General features: G+C 43.0%; 1 protein-coding gene across 3 annotated transcripts in view; it reads left to right on the forward strand.

The window, feature by feature from the left end:
• Positions 1-19,243, forward strand: part of WDR19 (WD repeat domain 19) — an 88,970-nt gene that overhangs the window by 45,839 nt on the left and 23,888 nt on the right. For all 3 annotated transcript variants that reach the window (XM_043870705.1, XM_043870706.1, XM_043870707.1), the window contains 10 exons: positions 46-128; positions 609-692; positions 1,923-2,069; positions 2,392-2,516; positions 4,469-4,581; positions 6,334-6,402; positions 12,917-12,994; positions 14,950-15,046; positions 15,244-15,368; positions 18,528-18,609. In XM_043870705.1, the coding sequence (XP_043726640.1) occupies positions 46-128; positions 609-692; positions 1,923-2,069; positions 2,392-2,516; positions 4,469-4,581; positions 6,334-6,402; positions 12,917-12,994; positions 14,950-15,046; positions 15,244-15,368; positions 18,528-18,609 (1,003 nt within the window). The remainder of the gene's footprint in view (positions 1-45; positions 129-608; positions 693-1,922; positions 2,070-2,391; positions 2,517-4,468; positions 4,582-6,333; positions 6,403-12,916; positions 12,995-14,949; positions 15,047-15,243; positions 15,369-18,527; positions 18,610-19,243) is intronic.

The raw sequence follows: 19,243 nt of genomic DNA on the forward strand, positions 1-19,243 counted from the left end.
CATACACAATAAAACTAGTATGTTGATAATCTCATACCATTTTAGCAATTTTCAGAAGCAGCGCAACTGTATGAGAAAGGTCTCTACCATGACAAAGCGGCCTCTGTTTACATCCGCTGTAAGAACTGGTAAGACCCTGCTGTAAGGTGTGTCCTGGGCAGGTGTGGACACGAGTGTGTGTAGGTGCCCTCCCCCCTGGGTTTCTTGCTGCTCCTCCCAGCTGTGAAGCTATTGCCTCTGTCTGGGCCTTCCCTCCCTCGCCTGTTTTTCTTTATAGATTAGTTCATCTTAATAGTTCTTTTCCCAAAGAACAGCACATTTTCTTGGTTTAATATGGGGAAATAACCTGATCAGATAAATTACTAGAATATAAAAGCCCTGTTATCCACAAAGAGTCAATGAACTCGCCTTCATTTTCCCACAGAGGATGGGCTGGTGGGGTCGGGGGCCCGAGAAAAAGCAATAAATCTTTTAACTGTAGGGGCCAAGATTTTTTTAAGATCACGATAACTGTTTCTTGAATCCTAAAGATTAATATCTGATTGTAGGGAGCTACTTTTGGAGCAAATGTAGTGCTGACATTATTCTCCTAAACCTCCTGTTTCTAGGGCAAAAGTTGGTGAGCTTCTGCCTCATGTTTCTTCTCCAAAGATTCACTTGCAGTATGCCAAAGCTAAAGAAGCAGATGGAAGGTTTGTACAATGTCTCAATTTTACACAAATCTAATAGGATGTTTCATAAAGTAATTGTTGATATCTGCAACCTTCTAAGAAAGGCAAAAACAGAAAACATCTTTACCCTCACCTGGCTTGAAGTGCCAGGCTATCAGGTTTTCCCCATACTTTATATAGTTCATCCAGTCCTTTATGTATTTATATGTGGACTACAATCTCATTTTTACTTGAAGGTTAAATACTAGAAGTTGAAATTTTGATATAGTTATGGCATGAAAATGAAATTAGGCAATAGTCATTTTATTAAGGAGGATAACTTACAGAGGCAAAGAAAAGTGAAGAAACATGAATTTCATGGCTGCTCTGTTTAAGCTGAAAAACAGTATTACAGTATAAAAATGGATTGTTGGTACCTTAAATAGACAAAGATTTTCTGGAACTTAATATAAGAAACTCAAATGCATTGGGAGGAAATGGGCTAAGACAAGAAGGAGTGCCAGAGGAGGAAATACAGTTATGAAATTATATTTTATACAAATATGAAAATGTTCCATCTCACTAATGGTAATTAAATTAAAGCAACAGCATATCATTTTAACTTATATTGGGAAAAGATTTATTTTAAACTAATAACCATATTGTCAAAAAGCACTTGTTATGCATGACTAATGGGACTGTCAATTTCTAAAGTCTTTAGAAGGTTATTTAGCAATATGTATTAAGAGATTTTTAAAGGTTACTTCCTTCTACTTTTAGAAAAGTAACCTTAAGAAAGAGATACACACTAAATGTCTTGTTAAAATGGAAAGAGCTAGAGAGCCATGGAGACTAAACAGAAGTCTTGAGCTCCATCTAGAGGTCAATACACAATGATTTTATAGATTACTGTTAAATTGTATCTATAATTGTGAAAAATTCCTGATTTCGGTTCACTAAAATAAGCCTGTATTATGGTTATAATATTTCCACTTTAACAAAACAATAAAATCTAAAAAATTGTATATATATGATTCAGATGAGAAAACACAGTTCATTATTGGTATTTTACTGTTAGTTTATCAAACCTCTAAAAACAGCATTTTTTAGTGAAATGGTTCATGGTATTCTTTCTGATAAAAAAACGAAGAAGTACAAGAAAAGAGTAACCACCATCAATTAAAAAAAAAAAAATCCCAAACATTTATTGACATTTTTCTCCCAAATATGACAGGGTTGAGAAAGTTTGTTTGAACTAAGCATCTCTTACAGATACAAGGAAGCCGTTGTGGCTTATGAGAATGCAAAGCAGTGGGACAGTGTGATCCGCATCTACCTGGACCACCTCAACAACCCAGAAAAGGCTGTCAGCATTGTCAGGGAGACCCAGTCCCTGGATGGGGCCAAGATGGTAGCCAGGTGATGTAACGCGTTATTCGTGGACTTCCAAAAACTAGCCTTTAAAGAGAGCCCCCCCTACCCCTTGTCAAATAAATCATTTCAAATGGAATATTTATTCTTTCTTTTCAAAATTATATCTAAGTGTTTAAATTCAAAGGCTGTTTGTTATGGTCAACATACAAGAGTGTGTTTACCAAATATAAACATATGGTACAGAACTGCAGTTTACCCAATATGTTTTTACTTTGGAATGGTTTCTCTGGCTTGAAAAAGATTTTATTTTGTGAACGACAGACTTCTTTTAAATGAGTCAAGCTAATTAAAGTACTCTCTGCTTTAGATTTTTTCTGCAGCTCGGTGACTACGGGTCTGCCATCCAGTTTCTTGTTATGTCCAAATGTAATAATGAAGCTTTCACACTGGCTCAGCAACACAACAAAATGGAAATCTATGCAGACATTATTGGTAAATATCATTGTTTTCCCCCGTTTCTCTTAAAGATTTTATCTGGTCTAATAATTGGATTGGCTACATCCACAAGCATATGCACGCACACCATTTATACACAGGCACACACACCATTCCATTTGTACACAGACACACATACAAATATATGTTACTCGTTAGGTTTCAAGATCCCTCCTGTCACCTTCAAGGTGAGATGGAATCGTAAGACCGCTTTGAAAAAGTAAGGTGTTTCAGGTGACTTCCACTGGAGGCCAGATTTCTCTACCTATCAGCCAGTGGTAAAGGACGGTTCCAAGTAACAGGAAATGCAGAATGACTTTTGAAAAAGTAATTGTGTTCATAAAATCTAAAAATTGAGTTGTAAATTAAGAACATAGGATGTGGTTTTTAAAGATTCTGAAAGTCCAAAAGAAAATTTTATATTCTGAGAATACCAGTTTATAGATTTTCTTCCCCTGTTTGTAATTATTCTTAGAATTACTGAAATAACTTTCAGATTTTTCACTTCATGGGCCATATATAACCTTATTTGTGGTGTGATTTTTCTCTTTTATTATTGTGGTAAAATATACAAAACATAAATTTACCATTTTAATAATTTTTAAGTGCACAGTTTGGTTGCGTGAAGTACATTCACATTGTTGTACAGTCATCACCACATCTGTCTCCAGAACTTGTTCACCATCCTAAACTCTACCCATTAAACAATGGCTCCCGTTCCCCCCACCTCCCAGCCTGCTAACACTCTTCTACTCTCAGTCTCTGTGAATTTGATGATTCATGGTACCTTATATAAGTGGAATTATAATATTTGTCCTTTTCTGTTATTTCATGTTTTAAAATTCAAAAAATGACCATAAGAAATGATGGTGGAAAAAAAAAAAAAAGAAATGATGGTGGGATTCATAAGAAAATTTTTGTTTCAGTCTTCAAGGGAAATAATAGGTAAAAGCATCCTGTAATATCTTCGGAAGTCATTCAGATAATTGAAAATATAAAGAGTTAAAGAAAAAAGAAAGTACAGATAAAAGTCACATTACAATTATTAATGTTTAACATGGCCGATGACATTTCTGTCCTAACATTACAAGTCATCGTTGCACTAAAGCAGTTAAGTTTTTCTAATTTCATGAGGATGTGGCTTGTCCGATACACACACACGAATACACAGGCCCTCCAGTCCCCAAACATAACACACACTTTGCTTCATCTTTCTTTACTCTCTTCTTTTATAAACTCTAAATCCGCCTTGGTCTGGAGATACAGGGCTGTTCACACTCTGGTGCCCTGTTGAGACTTCAACTCCTGTGAGTAAATGTAAAATGAATATAAACAATGAATTGGAACTCCAGCAGCTTTGGGGTCTTCTGTGCTTAATATGTTTAAGCCTCGAACTAAGAGAACAACAGTAAAAAAGAAAAATCAGTAATTATCTTTAATAGCATCTATTATCCACTTGAGTATCATCTTCCCTGTCTGACAGATACACACAGACTATTGTTTAAACCAGGCATTGGGGAAGCTGAGAAAGGAGATGGATTGCATGTGCATTATGGTTAACTTGGCTCCCAATTGTTTTGAAACCCTAGGGAAATCCTAGATTGTTCCTGTTATTTTAGGAAATGAGATTGAAACTTTTAAAGAAAGGTAAAAGTCCCTAAGGGTAATGTCAAACCATAACCTAGCTTCTCACGAAGCCTCATAGCTTCCTCTCCTGATTGCTGTTTAGAGAGAAAAAAAGGTGGAACAGTTGAGGTGGATCTGTGAGGTTATTCTGGTGAATGTGTTTTGTGATGAAAAAGACACTGATAACAATATTTGCCATTAAGGGATTTTAATTGCCTCTTTTTAGATCACCTGTTTTTAGATCTTGTTTTTGAATTAGCAATTGGAAGTAAACAGGTTATGCTCAGATATTTTACTCAATGAATCTCTGATTTCTGTTGTAGGTTCTGAAGACACCACTAACGAGGACTATCAAAGCATAGCCTTATATTTTGAAGGAGAAAAAAGACATTTTCAGGCCGGAAAATTCTTCTTGCTGTGTGGCCAGTATTCACGAGTGAGTGTTTGCCAAGAAAACATACTTTGGACTCCACAGGAATGATTAGGGGAAATGTGTTAAAATATATTATGCTCCCAGACACCCAGATTTGAAACCTGAAAGTCAACCTTGATACCTTCCCCTCTCTCCCACACGCGGTCACCTTTTTCACAGCTGCCTTCATAACCTCCCTCACAGCGCGCTCTTTTTTTTGTTCTTACCACCATCCACATAATCCAGACCCGGGTCACCTCACTTTAAATCGTCTCCTGTTTTCCTTGTTTTTACCTTCTCTCTCTATAAATCACTCTTTATTTTGTTCCCCAAATGGTACTGACTTTGACTGGCAAAGAACCCCTAAAGCAGAGGGACGTATACAAGTGCATTCAGTCGGTGAAGGGCAAGGCCTGCTGGACGGCACCTCGTAGGAAGAAAGTGGCTGCTACTCGCCCTCAAAAATGTGTTGCCATTCAGGCGTTTGGGCCTACTAGTTTCAGATCATAGGATTTTTCATAAACGTAAGTCTGGGTCAGTGTTAAAATACAGGCCCAGATATTTGTATAACATCTCTCTGACCAAAGAAACATGTCTGTGTGTGAACTTGGCCTTCAGGCCACCAATTTGCTGTTCTGGCCCTTTAGTCCTTGAGTCTAAATTCCTTCGCTGGATTTTCCGCCATTGATCAACCAGCCTGAACCTCGCAGAGTGGCATCTAGCTTTTTCCAGTGAAGAGTCCTACTCTCCCACTAGCCTTTCCCATCCTTGTTCTCCACTGGGCTCCTCTCTGCCCTCTTCCCCACCTACCACAGACCTGTTCATCTTCAAGTCCTTTTCCTCTGATACCTTCAAGAACATCGTTTCTACCTCATACCAGCTATAAAACCAACTGGCAGTACTGCTTATTTGTCAATTTAGTACTGACTTGCACACACTGCTCTATTTAAAAATTTAAAATAGATAACCAACAAAAACATACTGTGTATAAATAAATCGGAAAGAAAATACTGCCCATTTGTCTCTGAAACCTTTATAGCCATAAATGTCGTCATAGTTGTGGTGGTATGGTGTTTAGGAATTAGACAACCGTGGTTTTAAAATAATTGGTTTTGGGGATTCCCCTGGTGATCCAGTGGTTAAGACTTCACCTTCCATTGCAGGGGGTGTGAGTTGGATCCCTGATCAAGGAGCCAAGATCCCACATACCTTGTGGCCAAAAACCAAAACATGGGGGAAAAAAAGAGGAACAGAAACAATGTTGTAACAAATTTAGTGAAGACTTTAAAAATGGTCCACATCAAAAAAACCCACAAAACTTTACAAAAAAAAATTGGCTCTTTGTATTTCCATCGTATCACGTAGATCACCCCAGTTAGACTGTACATGATACAAAAAGACAAGCTGCAAAATACCCTTAACTGGTATTTTCCTTAGCATCGAGCACAGCCGTATATTCAGAGCAGCAGGTTGTCAGTAAATGATTTGTTGAATGAGTCAATGAAAATAATTGCATCTTCCTATCTAAAGAGGGCACATTTTTTCATTCTTACTTCATGCAAAATCAGAACTAGATTCTTCAGACTGGATCCTTCTGCTTTTTAAACTACACTCAGCCTTTTAAGTATGTGTTATATGACCCAGCATGGTGCAAGCTCCTGGTTGAGATGGAGATACTTTCACAAACTGCAATTACTATGTGTGTGTGAAAGCTTTGGGTTTCCCATTGTGAAAGCAGTCTGAAATTTTTTAATTGTTATACAATTCTCCTTTCAGGCACTTAAACACCTCCTGAAATGTCCAAGTTCAGAAGATAATGCAGCAATAGAAATGGCCATTGAAACTGTAAGTATAAACTCTGTAATGAAATTTTCAAGAATGCTAACTTTTTAAAAACTTTTTGAAGAAATTTCCATTTACAAAAATATACCTAACAGTATAACAAATTCCCAGGTGCCCATCATCTCATTTCAACAGCTAACACATGGCCCATCATATTTTATTCCTACCCCCACCCTCTTTCCCTGTATTATTTTAAAGCAAATCACAAATATCACAAAAATCACAAATACCATTTCATTTGTGAATACAAAAATGATCTCTGAAAGATAAAAACATTTGGATTTTCTTTTAGATGTAATTTGCATCCAGTAAAATGCACAAATCTTAAATATACAACTCAGTTAGTTTTTTCAAATATGTACCCCTGTGCAGCCCCCACCCAGCTCACGCTCCCCGGAAGGCCCACTTGTGCTGCCTCCCAGTCAGCGCTCCCCAACAAGAAAGAAAAGAAATGTTAGTCGATCAGTCGTGTCCGACTCTTTGCGACCCCATGGACTGCAGCCCGCCAGACTCCTCTTGTCCATGGGATTCTCCAGGCAAGAACACTGGAGTGGGTTGCCATTCCCTTCAGGGGATCTTCCAGACCCAGGGATCGAACCTGAGTCTCCCACATTGCAGGCAGATTCTTTACCATCTGAGCCACCTGGGACGTCCTTGCCTCCCAGCAAGGGTAACCACAGTTCAGACTTCCGTTCTTATAGATTAGTTTTACATGTGTATGAATCTCATGTAAATAAAATCGTGCATACAATTTTTTTTTTGGCTGCTCCGTGTCTTCAGCACTGCGTGGGCTTTTTGCTGGTTGTGATGTGGGAGCTGCCCCGTAGCTGTGGTCCGCCGGCTTCTCATCGCAGTGGCTGCCTTTGCTGCACAGCGCAGTCTCTGGGGCACGTGGGCTTCAGCAGTCACGGCTCCTGGGCTCTAGAAGGGCACAGGCTCAGTAGTTGCGGCTCACGGCCTTAGCTGCTCGCTGCATACGGGATCTCTCCAGACTGGGAGAGATCTCCTGCGTTGGCAGGCAGATTCTTTACTACTGAGCCATCAGGGAAGCCCATTATGTTTTCTTTTGTATCCAGTTTCTTTTAGTCAATAGTAAGTCTACAGAGGCAACTGTGTTATCACACATGTCAAAGGTTCATTCCTACTCCTTGCTGTGTAGTATTCCACCCTGTAACTATCACAGTTTCTTTACCCACTATTCTGTTAATGGACATTTAGGTTGTCTCAGTTGGGGCATATTGTGAATTAAGTTGCCATAACGCTGTTCATATCCTTGTGTGGACATAAGCACTCAGTTTTATTGGGTATGTATCCAGGAGTAGAATTATTAGCTTACAGAATACATATATATATATATATATATCTTCAGCAATAGTTGTAGTTCAGTTGCCCAGTTGTGGCTGACTCTTTGTGACCCCATGGACTGCAGTACGCCAGGCTTCCCTGTCCTTGACTATGTCCTGGAGTTTGCTCAAACTTATGTCCATTGAGTCAGTGATGCCATCCAACCACGTCATCCTCTGTCTCCCCCTTCTCCTGCCCTCAGTCTTTCCCAGAATCAGGGTCTTCTCCAGTAAGACAGCTCTTCACATCAGGTGGCCAGAATATTGGAGCTTCAGCATTAGTCCTTACAATGACTTCTCAGGGCTGATTTCCTTTAGGATGGTCTGGTTGGATCTCCTTGCTATCCAAGGGACTTACAAGAGTCTTTTCCAACACCACAGTTCAAATTCTTTGGCCCTCAGCCTTCTTTATCGTCCCACTCTCACAGCTGTGCATGACTGATGGAAAAACCACAGCTTTGACCATACAGACCTTTGTCACCAAAGTGATATCTCTGCTTTTTAATACACTATCTAGGTTTGTCACAGTCTTTCTTCCCAGGAGCAAGTGTCTTTTAATTTCACGGCTGCAGTCAGCAATAGTAGGTGCTGCCAAACATTTTTTCACGCTAGTTGTACCAGTTTCACTCTACAACGATGTAAAAGAATGTAGTTGCTCCTCATCTTCACCAGCACTGATCTGTTTCATTGTTACTATGCAGATAGATAAGTAGTGGTATCTCATTATGGTCTTAATTTCATTTTTCTAAAGAATAATCATATTGAGCACTTTTTCAAGTTTGTTGGCTATTTGAATGTCTTATCTTAAAAAGTTCTATTTGGATCTTTTTTTCTAATTTTTAATGGTATCATCTCATTCTTACTGGTCTGTATTATATATTTTGGATACTAATCTTTTCATCAGATAGATGCATTGTTGTAACATATATTGATACATTATTCCTCTTAAGGGCAGAATAATGTCTCTCTGAATGCTGTATACCTTGTCTGTATTCACCAGTGGTTACACATTTGGGTTGCTTCCTCTCGGGGGCTATTATGAATAATGCTGCTGTGACCATTTGTGTACAAGGTTTTATGTGGACACGTGTTCTCGTTTCTCTTGGGAATATACCTAGGAGTAGAATTGCTAGGCCATGTGTTAAGTCTACGTTTAACATTTTGAGGAACTGCCAACTATTTCCCAAAGCAGCTGCGCCATTTTACATCCCAGCAACAGTGTATTAGAGTTCCAGTTTCTCCAACAGTAATTTCTTGATATTATCAAACATCTAGTTAGAGTTCAAATTTCCCCAATGTTGCCTGCGTGCCTTTCAGTTGGTTATTTCACATCATATCCAAAGTCCTTGCATCGCACTTAGTTCACATGGGCCTTAAATCTCTTCTGTCAAAAGATTGTTCTTCCCCCATCTCCCTTTCTCCCTCCTTCTGACTCCTTTTCTCTTTTCTTCCTCCTCTTCTTCCTTCTCCCTTCTGCTTTTTTCCCCCCTCCCTCTCTCTCTACCCCTTATCACTTATTTGTTAAGAAAATGGTTATTTGTGCTAAGGAATTCCTGACATTTACATTTAGCTGATTGCATCCTTGTAGTATAATTTGTTTCTCTACCTCTTGCACCTCCAGCTAACTAGGTATTTAATCTAGGTATTTCATTAGATATAGATTTGATTTTTTTTTTGAAACACTACTTCATAGATGATGCCATTGACTTCTTTCTTTTTATTAGTTGGAGGCTAATTACTTCACAACATTTCAGTAGTTTTTGTCATACATATTGATATGAATCAGCCATAGAGTTCCACGCAGTCCCCATCCCGATCCCCCCTCCCACCTCCCTCTCCACCCGATTCCTCTGGGTCTTCCCAGTGCACCAGGCCCGAGCACTTGTCTCATGCATCCCACCTGGGCTGGTGATCTGTTTCACCATAGATAATATACATGCTGTTCTTTCGAAACATCCCACCCGATTTCTTTCTTTAAAGAAGGATCTGTTTATGTATCTGGGTACACCAGGGCTTAGTTATGGCACACAACATCTTCGTTGTGGCATGTGGGATGTAGTCCCCTGGCCGGAACCCGGCCTGGGCCCCCTGCATTGTGAGCCTGGACTCTTAGCTCCTGGACCAACAGGGAGCCCCAGTGCCACGTCCTTGTTGTGCCGTCACCTTAGCAGACCCGGGCCTTAGTTCCGGCTGCCGTAACAATCCCACAGACCAAGCGGCTTAAACAGCAGACATTTCTCTCTCTCTCAGTCCTGGAGGCTGAGAAGCCTAAGATCAGGGGCCCTGCTAATTTGATTCCTGGTGAGGGCTCTCTTCCTGGCTTGCAGACTCCAAAAAGAATCTTAGATATCCCTGGAGATGGTCCAACCTAATCTCCATTTACTAACAAGGAACCCAAGGTCCCAGAAGATGATAAAACCAACCTAAAGACAGAGGAATGGAGCTGAGACCAAAACCCAAGTCTTCTCTCCAACCAGACTGCCTGATCACAGTCCTCCAGGCCAGTGCTCTGTGCTCCAGCCCAGCTGGCCTCTCACCCGAGTGGCTGAGGGCTCCCACCCCTTTGTTCCTGCTCCTGCTGTTACCCACACCTGGACACACTCCTCCCTGCAACCTTGACCCCACCCGACAGGCAGGACCCACTTCATGTGCCACTTCCTGCAAAAGTTTTCCTGAACTGTCCTCCGGATGTAAATTAAGCCTCCTTAGAATCCTGTGACTACTCTGAACCTCACTTACTGCTACAGTTAACCCCCTTCAAATGAATAGCCCCTCTAGGCCACAGGCCCATCTCTTTGTAGAGTGTTTAGCACATTGTGGACACTCAATAAATATTCACAGGAATGAGCACATATTGGCCCCAGTTCTGAAAGTACTGCGTAGGTGATGTTAGTTTCCTTCCCATCCCTCTTCTCCTTTCCACCTTGAGAACCCTCCCCTGAAAAAAGAATCACCTTTACTCATGACATGCATTTTCTCACAACCTGTGTGTTTGTATCTGCTGATTCTCAACCAGAAGGCACAGCCCTTAATCCTTTGAGGATATCTTCAAAATGTTCATAGTTCACCCACCCACACCCTCTACCCCTCAGAGTTCTGAAATACCTTCTTGGTGTTTGTGTTTGTGGGCGGGGGCTGTGATGGACCCCAGGCTGGGAGTCATTACCAGCATGAACCCACAATGCAGATGGGGAAGATGGGACTGTACGGCACCCGTTAGCCTTGTTGGGGGCCTGCTTACCTCTTTGCAGTCAGGTTTTGCCTTCACCAATCATGACCTTCTCTGAAGGGTCGCCACTGATCTCTTTCTTGCTAAATACAGACGTCTCCTCTCAGCCTGCACCCTACTCCGTGTTATGGTAGTATCTTACACTCTTACACCATATCTTTCTTGAACTTTTTCACTCCCTTAGAACACTGCTTCTCCTGGTTCTCCAGTTACCCCTCAGATGGGCCTTCTCAGCCGCCATCCTTGGCTCTACTGCCCTTCACTGGAAGTAGCCTCAGCACTGTCTCCATCCTTCCTTTAATTTTGATTGTGAGTGGCTACATCTCTTCTCTCTTGCCTCCCCTTTCCATTTATCCTAGTGTTTGGGATGTGCTCAACTCTCTGAAATTCAGACTTAACTAGGCATCACGTTTGTTGTTGTTGTTTGCTCTCTCTGGCAACACTACCTGGCACTTGATTACTTGTGTGTTAATATATTTAATCCTTACAACAATTCTTTGAGTTAGGTATTACCTTGATCTCCTTTGCGGTCCCAAGAGTGACCTGCTCTGGATCTCAGAGGTGACCTTCAAAGCCCTCGGCTTTAACCATCTCTTCGTACAGGTTTATTCACCCAGAGCCACGCACGAAAGCCTTGAAGCTGACGAGCTCTACCTTTCCATCCTTCCGTACAGCCGTGGGCAGAGCAGAGACGGCAGACTGGCCAGAGCTTAGCTTCCTTGCAGTGAGGACCACGGGCAGCCCCAGGGCCTGTGCCGTCACCCCACCCCGGGTTCCGGAAGGTTCCCGAGGACCCCTCCTGTGCTCACGTCTCCCTCTGCTGCAGAGAGCTTCTGAACTTCTCCTTACCCTTTCCCTGAGCTGTGGTGAGCTGGGCCTCGTGTCCCTCTGTCCCCAGTGAGCTTTCTTCCTTTTCCAGTCGCTTCTCTCCCGACATCACTGCTGTGACAGGAGGGCAGGGCTCCTTCCTGCTCCTTGGCTGAGCTCCAGTTGGGCTCTTGGCTCACCCTTTTTTTTTTTTTTTTAATAGACGCAAGACTCTAAAGCCTCCAGATCTTGTCAATAATTATTCCTACTAACTAAAACGAATATATTTCCATTCTCCAATTTGGTAAATAATTTTCTTGATCAACACTGCCCCACCCAGCAGCGATTTAACTCTGAGCTTTGTGGAGCGGACTCTGAGATCTGGATCTCCAGAACTCCACCCCACACCTCCAGCTGCCTGCCCACTTCTGGGGTCCCCTGGCCATGTTTCCTTTCTACTGTAGATCACCAGTAACCACGTGTGAATGCGTGTCTTCAGGGAGCTGCTGGAGGCGAGGCACTCAGGGGTGCGTGGTGGTGGATGGCCCAGTTCCTGTGCTCAGGATGGCTTCCTCTCCACGTCATGATCACTCATCCTAAGAAAGTCTTTATTGAAACACCCGAGGAGTACACTGTCTCTGTGCGTAAAAATACTCCTGCAGTATTTTGATACAGCAACTTAGAAAAGCTAGAGCTTCTAAGGATGGATTTTTATTCATGGAAACTTTACAAATGAATAACAGGCTTCCCAGGTGGTGCTAGTGATAAAGAACCTACCTGTCAATGTAGGTAGACATGAAGAGACATGGGTTCCATCCCTGGGTTGGGAAGATCCCTGGAAGAGGGCACGGTAGCCCACTCCAGTGTTCTTGCCTGGAGAATCCCTTGGACAGAGAAGCCTGGCAGGCTGCAGTCCGTGGGGTCGCAAAGAATCGGCCACGACTGAATCGACTTAGCACGGACCCACAAATAAATGAAGACAGAGACCCTGAGCTTACATCATGGTTCAGGCACCTGACTATGGGTGTCCTTACACCCTTTTTAAATTCTGTCTCCTCAGCAGAAGACTTTTTGCCCTTCCTCTCCATTCCCTTCCTAGGTTTAAGATGCTGAACTTACTGTTTCTTTTCCTAAACAGGTTGGTCAGGCCAAAGATGAACTGCTAACCAGTCAACTGATAGACCACCTGATGGGGGAGAGTGATGGCGTGCCCAAGGTACTAAAGTGTTTTCTCCACTGGGATTCTTAAGCATCTCAGTTGTGCTTTTACTTCCATCTGCCGCGTTCTGAAACCTGGCAGACTATAGCCACGGGGTCGTAAAAGAGTCAGACACAGCTGAAGCTACTTAGCACACATGCCTGCACTGTTTTTATCTATTATTGTTTTTGCATCATAGATGTAAACTTTCTCTCTGGATGCAGCCTTAGGTCATCTAGACAGATCCTGCATTTTAGATACTGTGTGCATTCACTCTTGGAAATTGGCATCACCCCCTATGATGCCACGCCCTTCTGGGTAACAGTTCTCACCACCCACCATTTTTCGCAAACGTGGTAGAGTTTTATTTATTCTTAGAACTTTGAAAAATGACTATTAAAATCATGAGTTAGCACTAATCCTCCAAAACCAGTGTAGTTTGTTCATATTTCAAAAATTACGGGAATTAATAAAAATCCTATTTACTATAAAAGTAACTCACCAAAAATAAAGTAGATATCATTAAGAACATGTTTTCAAAATAGGTGACTTTCTTGGATTTTGTGCAGAAGTTGGTCTTCTCTCAGTCCCGATAAGGACAGACTCCTTCAAGAATGCCACCCCAGAGCCTTTTTTTTCCCTTTTGCTTTGGTGTTTAAGGGAATCAATCTGTTTGTGAGGAACTCGAGTACAGTTGACCCCTGAACAATATGGGTATGAACTGCGTATCCGCTTACACATAGATTATTTTCAACAGTAAATACTCTGGTACTACATGATCCCAAGTCAGTTGAGTCCATGGATATGGAGGAACTGCAGATACAGAAGGCTGACTATAAACTACATGTGAATTTTCAGCTCTGTGGCGGTCAGCACCCCAAACCCCATCATTGTTCAGGGGGTCAGCTGTAACTGATTTGGATACAAGGTGCTGAAAGTCATACCTGGAGAGGATTGGCCATCCTGATCCCCGAGTCCATTTCCTGTTTTATAGACACTGAGACCCAGGGAGGCTCGGAGAACCTGCCAAAGGGCACACAGGTCCTTAAACTTGCCCCGAACCACCTCACCTTATATCCACTTATTCTAATTATCAGTAAACCAATATCAAGTATGTGAAATTGTTTAGAGTTAAAATAGGAGTGGAAAATGGGCTCAGAAAAATTTTATAGGTGTAAAAATTTTTGAAATTTTGTGAAGTCGGTACATTGTCCCAGCACACTTTTCCCTCTGAAGCACACGAGAGGGAACTCTGTGGACTCGGGTGAGGAGCACAGACTCTGACGCGGGTTCAGATCCTTTGTTTCAGTTCATAATCACACCTTCCTCCCAGGGAGGGTATGAGCATTTAATAGAGTTGTTATTTCCCAAGTACTTAGAATACTGCCTGGCACATATTAAACTCTGAATAAATACTTGGTAGATAATTATTTGTTGACTCTCTTTTTAAAAATGGCCTCTTAACACAAGCTAAATTATTTTTGGGGGTTTTTTGGCCACACTGTGCGGCATGCAGGATCTCAGTTCCCAACCAGGAATGGAACCCATGCCCCCCCACAGTGGAAGTGTGGAGTCTTAACTACTGGACCACCAGAAAAGGCCCTCTTTATTGGGTTTTTAAAAAACAATTTTAACGCTCAGTCACTATAAAGTGAAGGGCTTCCCTGGTAGCTCAGTCAGTAAAGAATCTGCCTGCAGAGCAGGAAACCCAGGTTCGATCCCTGGGTCGGGAAGATCCCCTGGAGAAGAGAATGGCAACCCACTCCAGTGTTTTTGCCTGGAAAATCCCATGGACAGAGGAGTCTGGCGGGCTGTAGTCCATGGGGTCACAAAGAGTCGGGCACAACTGAGTGACTGACAACGTTCACTGAACTAGAAAGTAAATGTGATTCTAAGTGAAAATGCAGAATTTTAGGTATTTTCCCCCATAGCTAATGCAGAATGTGATGTTTCTCTAATGGCTTGTATGTCAGGACGCCAAGTACCTATTCCGCTTGTACATGGCCCTGAAGCAGTACCGAGAAGCTGCCCGGACCGCCATCATCATCGCCAGGGAAGAGCAGTCTGCAGGTGGGTCCCCAGCAGCCATGGCTTACTCCCCAAACAAGTAGTAGAAGCATGCTCCAGAAAACATGCAATTAAATAAATCATTCTTTATTAATAACTTAATAAGATGATTGACAAAATCCACCCGTTAAATGGTGGTCCACAGAAAGTCCTCAGATTTCATCCTTTGTAGTAATGTCATTTCACCACCTCTTTTCAAGGAAACTATCGGAATGCACATGACGTTCTCTTCAGCATGTATGCAGAACTTAAGTCTCAGAAGATCAAGATTCCCTCTGAGATGGCCACCAACCTCATGATCCTGCACAGTTACATACTAGTGAGGGTGAGGCCTTTGGGTGACGTGGGACATAAGCTGGGCACCTCTCCACTGGATTGGAGCCATCTCCCAGATCTCTATATTGTTAACTTGAAGACGCAAGATACAGGATAATTATATAATATGCTGCCTTTTGTGTACAAAAAGACAGGAGAAAAAATATATGTATATTCATCCCATGTAAAATTAGAAATGCATTTTTAAAAAAAATTAGGGGGACTTCCCTGGTGGTCTAGTGGCTGGGACTCTGCACTCTCAGTGTGGGGGTCCCGGGTTCATTCCCCAGTCAGGGAACTAGATCCCATATGCTGCAACTAAGAGTTCCCACAACTAAGACCTGCATAGCCAAATAAATAAATAAAATAAAAAATTTTTTAAAAATTAGGAAAATCCTAAAGGGATCAAGGCAGAGGCGCAGAGTAGCACTGAACCCAGTCAAGGGAGCAGAGGGAAAACAGGTCCCTCCATATAGAATGTCTTTTTATATTGTCTTCATCTTGAAGCAGCTAAATGTGTTACTTGGTCCAAAAAAAAAAAAATCTACTAAAAACATTTTTGTTTAACCAGAGTTTCCTAGTTTATTAACTGCAGGGTAATGAATTTTATACAATTCCACTGTGCTTTAATACTATTTAGTTTTCATCTGAGTATAAAACAATACTGAGAAAATTTAGAGAATATATAAAAGTATAATGAAAAATAATTTTCCCCCTTTAAATCCATCATCAGATATAGCAGTTGTTAACACTGTTGTACACCATGTCCTCCATACCTCTAAAATACACGTGTGCACCATTTGGGGGGCGCCTCCCAAGTGCCTCAGTGGTAAAGAATCCGCCTGCCAATGCAGTAGGCATGGGTTCAATCCCTGGGTCAGGAACATACCCTGGAGAAGGAAGTGGCAAACCAGTCCAGTATTCTTGCCTGGAAAATCCCATGGACAGAGGAGCCTGGCAGGCTATGGTCCATAGGGTCGCAAAAGAGTTGGACATAACTTAGCACCTAAACAGCAGTCACTTCTTTTTAATTAGGAATATATTTATGTCCAGTTGTCTATTTTTAACTAGTGATTTTTAGTAAAAACAGAATATGCAAACCTGAAATACTTCTATGTACAGTTTACATAACTTATGTGTATATATATTTTTATATATACACATATCTTTGTAAAAATACAGGTAGACTCCAACTTATGTTCTTTTCCAAATTTTCATTTATGTCAAAGTACATCTTCCCATTTTAATGCTAAGTTGGTTTTCAGGCCAGTCCACAAGAGTGTATTCAATTTGGAAGCTTCATATGTTACGGCAGTCATGTTATGAATGACTTAGATCCTAATTATGACCTATAACAGCACTGCCTAATAGAACTTCTACAGTGATAGATGTGTCCTATATCCATTAGCCTGACTATGGCGCACTTGAATTACACATAATGCAACTGATAAACTAAGTTTTAAATTATATATAATTTTTTAATGCAGCTGCATGTGACTAGTGGCTACCATTTTAGGTCCCTCAGGTCTACTGTGCTGTGCTTAGTCGTTCAGTCGTGTCCAACTCTGCAACCCCATGCAACCCCATGGATCGTAGCCCGCCAGGCTCCTCTGTCCATGGAATTCTCCAGGCAAGAATACCGAAGTGGGCTGCCATTCTGTTCTCCAGGGGATCTTCCCAACCCAGGGATCGAACCTGGGTCTCCCGCATTACAGGTGGAATCTGAGCCACAACCCCACAGGTCTACAGTACCTCTTCTAAGGGAAATCTGAGAATTCCAACTTGCAGCCACCGGGAGTGCATTTCCTCTTGAGCCACAGGAGGGCTCTCGTACAGAAAGGACTAGGAATGCGGAGGGAGGGCTTTGTTGGCTTAGACAGGAGTGGCGGTGCCAATATGCTGAGGCACAGAATCCAGCCAAATGCAGCCTTTGGGCATGGAGGGGAGGACAGAAACAAGCTGGTGGAAGATGGGAACAAAGAATACGGATTCCTGTTAGAAGCCCTCCAGGACCAGGGCTGTCTTCTACCAAAAGCCACAGGGATGGCTCTTGAGCCTTCTTTTCCTCTGGCTCTGAGTGGGCCCATCACTTCCCCTGGACCAGACGTCCTCCCCCGCCCCCCGCCCCCCCTCCCCGCCCCTGAAGAGCACCCTTGTAACTTTTCCCCTCCATTCTACTCCTTTATCCCAGCACCAGATATATTCAAGGTTTTTAACTGCATCTGGCATTCCAAAGGGAACTATTAGACCTTATCAAGTAAGAACTGATATAAAAGCGTCACAGGCCTCTTTGACACAAAGGACTAGAGAAAGCCATCCATGTTTCAGGGCACATGGGAGACTTGGCGTTGGTGGCTGCTTCGTCCCAGGGCTGGGACCTCGGCACATGGGTGGCTGAGCTGGGCAGTCTGAGGCGCAGGGAGTAGTGGAAGGCGACTTCAGGTTCAGTTAATATTTATTAATTACGTTGCAATGCTCAGTTAATTACACCGTCATCCATCTGCTCAGACCTGATGGACTCACAGCTGGGAGTTACTCTGTACTCACCCGCCACCTTCTCACCAGACAGCGCCACTTCCACCTCCCCGTCCGTCCGTCTGTCTCTCCATCCCCGCTCCCCACCCTCAGGGCGCCTCCTCTCACCTGGACAGCATGGTGGTCTGGCCCTGCCAGCTCCCCAGCCTCACGTCATCCTAAGAGGACCAGCTCCCCGCATCACACGCCCGCTGGTGCTCACCTAAGCTCAGGCTCTCCAGCCGTCGTTCTTGACACAGCCTGTCCTCCCTCCTGCTGCCTCCCTAACTCAGCTTTCGGGTCTCACAGCAAGTTGGTAAAGTTGCTATTGGTACTCAAGCTCCCCAGTAAAGGCCAGTAAAAGATGTTGAGTGATCTAGGGCCAAGTAAAAAGCAGGGTGGAGAGCAGGGTGAGGCTGGCAAGGCCACAAGGCCAGGCAGCAGCTGCTGGAAGGAGAAGTAAGGGAGAAACCTCAGGTGAGTGGCATGAAAGGAAGACTGCAAGGATCTCGTGAGCACCCTGTTCAGGATCACAACTGAGTCGTTTATTTGGGAGAATAAAAGGTGAATTAGTGTTTGTTTTTTAATTGCTTAATTGGAGTATACTGAATTAGTGTTAAAAGTCTCTAAGAGTCTAATGTGTCACTTATTTCAGATTCACGTGAAAAATGGAGATCATATGAAAGGGGCACGTATGCTTATCCGGGTGGCCAACAACATCAGCAAATTTCCATCGCGTGAGTACTGAGGGGAGCCGGCTGTCCCCATTTCTGCCTGAGTGTAGCATGGTTAAGATCCAGCCTCACCAACTCTGCCAGCCTCTGTTCTCTACACGTAGTGAGTTGTTTCATCCTCACAGCCTCCCCATGAAGAGCTATAACCGGCATTCCCAAGACCACCCCCAGGTGTGATCATTCACAAGGAAGACTCATGTAACTCAACACAGAGCCTCGCTAAGGTTCAGATTTATTATGAGGAGAGGATACGAGGCAGAACCAGCAAAGGGGAAAGGTGAGGGGCAGGGTCTGGGCGTCAGGGGCCAGCACCAGGTCCCCCCGCGCTCACACTGGACACACTCGGCGCCTCCAGGCAACACGGAATTGCTGTCTACTGGGGTACGTGTGACTCAGTGCCCAGAGGTGCTCTTGGGGGGCTGGCCACATAGGCACCCCCTGATTAGCAGGTGCCCAGTCTTGACTCCCAGAATGCTCAGTATAAGCCCCATTGTTTGTACAGAGGCCAGGCACAGGGAACCATTCATCCCCTGTTGTGGAAATGGTGGGAACTCTCCCAAAATCCATGTTCCCAAATCCCAGGTTCAAGCAGGTCTTTTTCAGGCTACCAGTCTCCAGTTTGCACACGAGTGTCCTA

Source organism: Cervus elaphus, chromosome 17 (genome assembly GCF_910594005.1).
Source record: "Cervus elaphus chromosome 17, mCerEla1.1, whole genome shotgun sequence".
NCBI lineage: Eukaryota > Metazoa > Chordata > Mammalia > Artiodactyla > Cervidae > Cervus > Cervus elaphus.